General features: G+C 37.4%; 1 protein-coding gene across 1 annotated transcript; it reads left to right on the forward strand.

Annotated features, from left to right (window-relative positions):
• Window positions 1-1,312: 1,312 nt before the first annotated feature.
• Window positions 1,313-3,305, forward strand: LOC122658891 (cystinosin homolog). The gene is made up of 4 exons (XM_043854045.1): window positions 1,313-1,338; window positions 2,204-2,293; window positions 2,395-2,519; window positions 3,245-3,305. Exons 2-4 carry the CDS (start codon window positions 2,204-2,206, stop codon window positions 3,303-3,305), a joined length of 276 nt encoding a protein of 91 aa, XP_043709980.1. The 5' UTR covers window positions 1,313-1,338.
• The last annotated feature ends 6,354 nt before the right edge of the window (window positions 3,306-9,659 follow it).

Raw genomic sequence — 9,659 nt, forward strand, 5'->3', positions numbered from 1 at the left:
TTTTTGGTTTCGCAATGGACCGATATTCCCACTCCCATTCTCAAATCCTAGCACTCATCCCACCTGGTTTCTCTCAACCATTGACAGATGCTCCCACGAACATCCCCAAAGCCCTAGCACTCATCCCTAAAGCCACAAGTGCCAAAAGGCTCTTTCTATGAAGAAAATGGTCAATTGTGGGAAGTTTTGAAGTTTTTGTTTGCACAAAATACATAAAAAATAGTGGGCAGCTGCTCTTGCTCTTGCAATTGCTCTAGAAAGCAGGAGCATGAACCTCTTCAGATGGTGCTGATTCGAATTTCCCCCACCGAGTGGCATCGTGGAATTCTCTTCCTCTCGAAATATCTTACAACGTTTTCGGTTGGATTGCTTTCTTCTCATGGTCTATTAGGCTCTGTATGGTAACGCTTCTAATTTTTTTTTAGTGTTTTTGGGTCTGGCACACTTTTATGTGTTTCTATGTTTTTTGAGTGTTTCTGGGTCCTAAAATGCTGTATGGTAACCCTAAAAAAAAAAACGTTTCTAAAGTTTAGAAGAAACAGAAATCTGTATGGATCGCACTTAACAGAATCATTTCTGATGTTTACCAAAAATTACATAATTACCACCTACACCATGGCTTTTATAGCCTCCTCAATTGCTTTGCGAGCATGACCAATGTTCCTTTCGTTGTCCACAGTCACAAACAACTGGCAAAGAGCAATCTTGAACTTGGTTACAGGATGGGTAGACAATGGAACCGCAGGAAATGGAAATTGGTTTTCCTCTGATATGAACAATACCAAAAGAAACTCGAACACGATAGCAGAGAAAGAGGGCGAGGGTGAGAGATCAGAAGCCCAAAACCTGCGAGAGCGAGGGGCAAGAGAGAAGATGGAGAGGGCGAGGGTGAGAGCGAGTTGAGAAGATGGAGAGTGCGAAGGAGAGAGAGAAGATGGAGAGGGTGAGGGTGATGGTCGTCGTTCTTGCGCAGAAAAGGTGAGAATGAGAGTGTTTTGAGGATTTAGGGTAAAAAACCCGTATTTCTTATGTTTAGATGATAGTTTACAATTTTGCCCTCGTTAACTTAAGTGAAGCTCATGTTTCTCCGGCTTTTTAAAGAAATGCTTCTCCCAAGTGAGAAACACTAATTTGGTGTTTCTCAAATGTGTGCTAAAAGTGTGTCAAGTACCCGGTTTGTTTCAAAAAAACAAAACGAACAAACCGGACGTACCATTCAGATTTTAATGTATTTTTGTTTCAAAAAAACGAAAAAACACTAGAAACACTAAAAAAGAACATTACCATATAGAGCCTTAGTTTCTGTCCTCAGGTTATCCTGAATTTCAGAAGAAAAAGGTATTTTTATTCCTCTGTTCTTGCTTTTGTTCCGGTTTATTCTCTGCTTCTTTGTCTCTCTTTTTATTATATTTTCCTAATACGATTTTCTGATATGGGTCCTCAATTTCACGAAACACTCGTCGTATCTCATTTACAATGCGTCTCTTTTCTTTAGCCCTGTTATTCAGAGGCAATACCACGAGAAGTATGGTTACAGAGAGGTTTGTGATTGAAAAAAGTTTTATGTTTCAAATGGACTATGCGTTTCTAGCTGATTTTTATGATGAGGTTGATGATGATTGTGATTCTTGTAATGTTGTCGACTTTGAAACCCTCTTCGACTTGGTGAATTTATCTACATTTTTCTTATTTGATGTTGAAACCTATAAATTCTGATTTCAGAATCCCGTAAACATTCATTCTACTTGTTTTGTCGCATTTGTTTGGAAATATGAGAAAAAGAGAATTAATTTGTTCAACCAAATCAGTCTATCATTCGAGTAACACAGCTAACTGAAATTGGCGGGTGGTTCCTCAGTGAGAAAACATCTGGCGATATATCTTAGACCTTGAAAGTGGCATTAAGACTGTGGTGGTGCCAATTTGACGAAACAATCCCCCCCCTTCCCCCCCCCCCCTCAAATAATTTTTTTTGGTTCAATAAAAATCCTGACCATCTGAAAGTTAAAGCTTTAAATCTGCTTTTCTCTTATTTCTCTATTGAGAGGTCTTACTGGTTCAAGCTTCTGTTTCTACTTGCTTAAGATTTTGCTTTTCTGATTGTATCAGACGGTGGTCGATTTATGTGTTCAAGGGTTTTTTTGTATGTGTGCGTGTGTGTGATTGTTCGCTGATTTCTTGGTGGTTGCTTTCTTGTTCGCAGATGATCCCAGTCGCTGCAAATGATGTGGCTTTCTCAGCACATGCTGTTCTACTGACAGCAATTACTTTGTTTCAAGTTCTCATCTATGATGTAAATGATTCTGTTCTTTGAATTAAGAGATGTGTTTTGTTTTTTTTTTTTTCCCCTTGAAAAGAACAGAATACTTAATTACCTTGATGTGTCATTTACAGCGTGGGAATCAAAAGGTCTCAAAGACTTGTATCACAATCACATGTGCTGTCTGTGTTTCTGCTGCAGTCTCTGTGTTTGTAGCGGTGCCAAACCATTCATGGCTTTGGCTAATATCTGTCTTTAAGTGAGTTTAGTCTCCCACTAAAGCACACAACTTGAGCCCCCTTTTGTTTTGGTGAGACAAACATAATTTGATATTTTAAATGTAAATCTTCTGTGATCAATTGGGTAAAGTTATAAATCTGTAAGTTCTGTGACATTCATTGAAGATCTCAAGCTTGCTTAAAGTACCTCTAATATAGAGATTATCCCACTTCAGTTAAGGGAAAGATGGTTAAAAGAACCAAAAAAATGAGATAAAAATTATTTTCATTTCACACATGTTTATTAATATCAGTACAGTTTATTGTTGCTTATCTTTGTTGCTTTATCACATTAAGCCGATTTGATTTGTTTCACTTATTTGGGAGTTGTTTACCTCGCTTTTACATTTTCTCTGCCAGAACCCTAGATATCTTTGAGCTTCATTTTTTATGGAAGGAAATAAAGGAATAGGTTATAACTTGGAATACAGATGCATTTCTTCCTGAACTTCCATGTGAATGTTGAAATATCTAGCTGCTTTGATGTGATCCTATGGTTGCTGTCAATAAATTGATGAACACCTTTTTAAAATCTTGCTGTAAAACTACAGTTTAGAATATCAAGTTTGAGTAATGGGCTAAAATAGATAATCTATTGCAATGGGTAACTTTTATTTGTTCAATTTATTTGAATCTTGCTTAGGGAATTTTGATTGGTTTAATCGTAGATCGAGTTTAATCTTTTGACAATGCATTTTTGTTGCAGCACAATACAAGTCATCATGACAACCATCAAATACATTCCCCAGGTTAGAGTTACCTTATGATTTGTACCTTAAGGAACTCTGTGCTGTGTTTAATATATATATATATATTCTGTTTCCCTTGACTTTTTAAATTTTTTGCATACATATGACTGGTGCAGGCTGAGAAGATTCTGTATATTAGCACATTATAACCTTCATGGACCTTGGGCCTGAGGTTGGGTAAATTATAGGCCTCTTAATGGGCCATTTTATTGGCTAACAACGCTTGGCTAACAATGCCTAACAGTTGGGTGGGCATGAATAGGCTCATAACCAGGAATCTAATTTGTCATATGAGAGAACATATTTTCTGTCATGGTTCCCTCATGAATTTGTAGAGTTCAGAATATGGTCCATAATTAGGAATATGTTGTCCTTGGTTAGTGTTTTATGACTTAATGTTTTATTTCTATTTTAGTTTATTTTTGAGGATCTTTTTAACTGAGAAAGAGTTGTAGTTGTTTAAGAAACTATTTAGGATGTTTTCTCAGTGTGTAATTTAGTCTAGATAGGACTTACTTTTCCATTTTACATATACAAAGAAGAAGAAGAAGAAGGTGTGCATTTTAGTTGAATGATTATTCGAATGAATAAAAATGTTCCAAGATACCTTATTCTATTCTCTTCTTTTTTTTTTCCAATGTTTAAAGGAGGCTATTTGTAGAAGAGATGAGAAGGAAAAAGAAACAGAGAATGGAAAGAGTATGTTGAAAGAGGTGAAGGACATCCAACTCACAAGGTAGGAATAACCACAATGATAGCCCTTGCCCATCCCTCTCTCTGTTTGGTTGTTCCTGATTGACCGTAGTGATATCCCAGGTTGATGCTCCACAGAGAATGTGCATCTTCGCACAATGACGACGACCTGGCCCTTGCTCGTAGTGCGTGTTAGCGCGAAATTGTAAGGTGAGAAAGTTCCTCGGAGCTTATACTGATTTTCATGGTTTGGCCGGTGCACGTTAGCGGAAATTGATTGATGATTGGAGGGGTTTCTCTTGGATTCCGTTGACGATCTCTGTATCCGACATTCAATCTTCTTCACCCTTGATCCGGTAAGATTTTCACCAATCTTTTTAGTTTTAAGCTGGCATTTCTCATCGTAATTTGTTTTTTCATTCTAATTCCTCCATTTTGTGGGTCGAATATGGTTTAAGGTCATCTAAAATGATGAATTTAATTATCTGATATGTTATCTTTCACCAATGATTAAATTTCAGATTTCGTGCTTTTATCGTGACTGGATTTCAATGTTCGGTTGGTTTCTCACTTTATTCTTTTGTTGCATATTTTAAGCTAATTATGGGATTTTTTTTATCAAATTTTGTTTGTTGAGATACAGAGAAAGGAAGAAAAGATACATGTATCCATTTGATTCACATTAATAGATCTTTGAACATAGACTTAGAAGACCTTGAGAGCATCTCACTGTCAAGAGATGTAAATGGAACACACGACAGCAACATAGTAGTAATTGTTCTGCATTAGTTAATCTAACACAACAAGCTTATAGACCCTTTTGTTTTCTGGGGGGGGGGGGGGAGTTTAGTCAGAACTTTAAATAGACTTCCCCTTATCATTTTCCCCCCCTAAATACTAGCCTTTATATAGCCTTTATAAGATTAGCTTTAGTTTAGACTATTAATAATGTAACAATAACTTAAAGATAACTTACAATTGGAATATGGCTAAAATTAATAACTAGATCCTAATGGATCCAAGAGTAGAGCCTTCTACTTGATTTTCAAAAAAAAATTAATGGATATTTTCTTCAACTATTGCTGCTTTTGGCCTTTCTTCTCCACACTTCTTGAAGATAATTAATCTGTTGGATTGCACATTAATGTTTAACTATACGTGAATGGATGTTGTTACTATATATAGTAGTTTATGAATGGATGTTGTTACTATATATAGTAGTTTATGTATTATTAGATATCTATATACATTGATGGATTAGCCGACCCCATTAAGTTGGGATAAGGCTGAGTTTGTTTGTGTTTTGTTTATGTATATTAATGGATTGATGGATTTTTCTGAAAAATTATTTTCATGACTAATAATAAATTCCTTTATAAACTATTAGTGGGGAAATTTAAAATGGTTAGTTTTGTTTCTCTTTTCTTATATATTGAACTTTTCTAATTTCAAGCTTTCTGGTGTTTACTGTCCAAGGGCATGTGATTGACTAATGTGACATTATTTATTCTCTTATGTTACTTATATACCTCACAACACACACTATATATATGATACTGGGAGTGGCCATAATATTCCATTGATTCAAATGCCTGGGCCATGATTGACATAGCAACTCTCTTTCTCCTTTCTTATGCTTGGATAGGGAAAATAAAAACTTAATGGGGACTACCCATTATGTCAGCTACAGACTCATCTGGGCACTGGTAAGTAAAAAGATTGGTTTGTTAGTTTGATTCAAGTTAAATATATGATTCCTAATTTTGTGCTGTTCTATCCAGAGCAAAGCCGGTGAGATGATTTGGAATCCCTTCGTTATGTTTTGTTGTATTTTTTGAGAGGAAGGTAGGTTTTTTAATTTTTGACCTGAAATTTTTTTAACAGGACCATTTTGTAAAATTTATTTATCCACCTGTGTGCTGTTAGGGTCTTTCCTTTAACCTTTGATTATTATATATCTCTATTTTTGAGTAATCAGCTTAGATGGTTAGAATGTGATGGCCATGTGTTCTAATTGTAATGACCAATGTATGTTTCTTTGTAGCCTTCTATGGCAGGGCCTAAAAGCTGCCACAAGGAAGACCAAATCTTTAATTAATATTCGTAGTCCCTCCTCTTGTCTTGATGCAGAAATGGATTTCGAGTTAATACATTTTGTCCTCTTTCTCCCATTTGTATGTAATATATTTGCTTAAAATCATGTATATGGGAAGTGAATAACATTTGGTAATGCAAATCTGTGGGTGCTAGCTTTAACTAGGCAGATTGTTGTTTTGTATGTAAAACCTAAACTAAGTTTTCTTATGTTCCTGTCATCAGTTGGAAAATCCTCTTGTTTGTTGGATATAAAGCCTTGGGATGATGAAATATACAAGCAAAAACTTGAAGAAACAGTTAGAAGTGTTCAGACAGAAGGCTTACACTGGGGAGCATGTATGTTGTTTCCTTCTGTTCCATAATCCAGATGTCCAGTCTTTCCTATTGTTTTTTGTGTTGCTCTAAACTGTGCTTGAGATTCTGGAAGATACATTAGGAAAACTAATTGCCTTTTGTGTTGTCATTTACAACTTAGCATGTGCCTGTTGGATACGGTATAATGGAGTTGCAAATAATGATGACATTACTGTTATAGCAAACACTAACAAAATTACGGAAAGAAACAAGAACAAAGTAAAAGAACACAGAGATATAACGTGGTTCACACACCAGTATGGTGTGCTACGTCCATGAGCGAAGATGAAGATGATTCACTATGCAAAATAGAGAAAAAAGTTTACAATGGAGATCTCAAGAACACCCAAAAACGCCGCTGCTCTCTCCCAGAAACCCTAGAATGAAAAACCCCAAATCTTACTCTCTCTTCACAATAAAGCGGGTAAGGAACGTAAATACTCCTCCATTGGATCCGGGTCGATCCATCGGGTCGGGTTGAACCGTACCGCATTCGCCCCTGCACCCCCAACGAGATCAGTAATGGGCTAGGCCCAAGCCCTCTGCTACCATCACAGATCTCAGAAAAAGTTCCATTCGGGTCGCCACCAAAAATGTCGGAGCGGGTCATTCTTTAAACGGGTCCAAGAATTTGAGACATACATAACAAATCTCCACCTTGGCTTGAATTCTCCTCTAACATGCAAACACATAGTTGAAATCTTCATCTTCTCCAATAGCCCTTCCAAAAGGGCTCAACTCAAATGTGGCAAACTCCAATCAAGTTAAAGCAATGCTCGAACTTGGTAGCACATAAAGGCTTTGTCAACATATCAGTTGGATTGTCTTCAGTACCAATCTTCAACACTTGAATATTGCCTTGAACAACTATCTCTCTTACAAAATGATACCGAACATCAATGTGCTTCGTCCTCATGATACATCTGATCTCTAGTCAAGTGAATAGCACTTTGGCTATCACAGTGGACAACAGTCACATCATGATCCATGCTGAGCTCTCCCAACAAACCTCTAAGCCAAATAGCTTCTTTAACTGCCTCAATCACTGCCATATACTCTGCTTTAGTAGTAGATAATGCAACTGTAGCATGTAAAGTAGCTTTCCAACTAACCGCACATCCTCCAAGAGTAAATACATAACCTGTGAGTGATCTCCTCTTGTCAAGATCACCTGCATAATCTGAATCAACATAACCAGATAAGCTGTCACCATTCCTTCCAAACTCCAAGCAAACACCAGAGGTCCCCTTCAAATACCTAAGTATCCATTTCACTGCTTCCCAGTGAGTTTTACCTGGACATGACAGGTACCTACTCACCATACTGATTGCCTGTGAAATGTCAGGACGAGTACAAACCATAGCATACATAATGGAACCAACTGCACTAGAGTATAGAACATGTGACATGTACTTCACCTCTTTATCTGTCTGAGGTGATAGAGCAGCTGAAAGTCTAAAATGAGATGCAATAGGAGTACTTACAGGTTTGGCATCTTTCATGCTAAAATGCTCCAATACCTTCTTAATGTATTTCTGTTGAGATAGCCACAACTTCCCTGCTTTTCTATCCCTCTTAATTTCCATACCAAGAATCTTCCTTGCTGCCCCCAAATCCTTCATCTCAAATTCAGAATTTAAATGTTGCTTCAACCTATTAATCTCATTCATATCTTTGGCTGCAATCAACATATCATCAACATATAACAGCAAATATATGAATGAGCCATCAAAGAGTTCTCTAAAATATACACAACAGTCATATTGGCACCTATTATAATCAAAACTTGCCATAACAGAATCAAACCTCCTATACCACTGTCTAGGAGACTGCTTCAAACCATAAAGAGACTTCTTCAATAAGCATACATGGTCCTCCTTACCCTCAGTAACAAAACCCTCAGGTTGATGCATATAGATCTGTTCTTCCAATTCACCATGCAAGAATGTTGTTTTCACATCGAGTTGTTCCAACTCCAAATCATGCATGGCAACTAAAGCAAGCAAGACACGAATAGAACTATGCTTAACAACAGGTGAGAAAACATCATTAAAGTCAACACCATATACGTGACTGTAGCCCTTTGCAACCAATCTTGCCTTGTACCTAGCACCTTCAACACTTGAGGTAGATTCCTTCCTTTTGAAGACCCATTTGCAGTCAACAATTTTCTTCCCTCTTGGTGGCTTGACAAGCTCCCAAGTCTGATTTTTATGAAGAGATTCAATCTCCTCATTCATGGCAATCAACCACTTTGTGGAATCAACTGAAGAAATAGCTTCTGAATATGTTGCAGGCTCACTATTTTCAATTGTGTCCGCAACAGACAATGAATAAGCAACAATTTCAGCATGCCCATATTTTTGTGGTGGTCTAGCATTCCTTCTTAGTCTATGCTTGGCAATGCTATACCGCTCTTCTTCTCGATCCCCTTGAGCTTCATCTTCTTCAGTGAAAGTAGGCAGCTGAACTGAAGTAGATTTTGCATTGTTTGAAGATGGACCATTAATTTCAAACTCCACCTTCTCCCCAGAATTTTTCTGACTATCATCATACTGAATGTGAGTTTCTTTCCTAGGATGCAACATAGCAGACTCATCAAAAGTAACATCTCTGCTAATAAGAAATTTAGGAGACTTTGGATCAGGGCACCACAACCTGAATCCCTTCACTCCAGATCCATACCCAAGAAAAATACATTTCTTGGCCCTAGGTTCCAACTTCCCATCATTCACATGTTCATAAGCAGGACATCCAAAAATCTTTAAATTTGAGTAGTCTACAGGTTTACCTGACCAGACCTCCTCTGGAGTCTTGCACTCAATAGCTGTGCAAGGAGACCTATTCACCAACCAAGCTGCTGTGTTTATTGCTTCTGCCCAAAACTCCTTGCCCAATCCTGCATTTGATAACATACACCTTGCCTTTTCTAACAAGGTTCTGTTCATACGTTCTGCAACTCCATTCTGCTGGGGTGTCTTCACAACTGTGTGGTGTCTTGCAATCCCCTCATTTTTGCAGAACTCATTGAAATCACCTTCACAGAATTCAAGGCCATTGTTGGTTCTCAACCTCTTAATTTGCTTCCCAGTCTGTTTCTCAAGAAAAATTTTCCATTGCTTAAAAGTAACAAATACTTCATTTTTGTGCTTCAGGAAATAGAGCCACACTTTCCTAGAAAAATCATCAATGAAAGTGAGCAAGTATCTAGCACCGTTCCCCTTGGAG

The sequence above is a fragment of the Telopea speciosissima genome, chromosome 4 (genome assembly GCF_018873765.1).
Source record: "Telopea speciosissima isolate NSW1024214 ecotype Mountain lineage chromosome 4, Tspe_v1, whole genome shotgun sequence".
In the NCBI taxonomy this organism is placed as follows: Eukaryota; Viridiplantae; Streptophyta; class Magnoliopsida; order Proteales; family Proteaceae; genus Telopea; species Telopea speciosissima.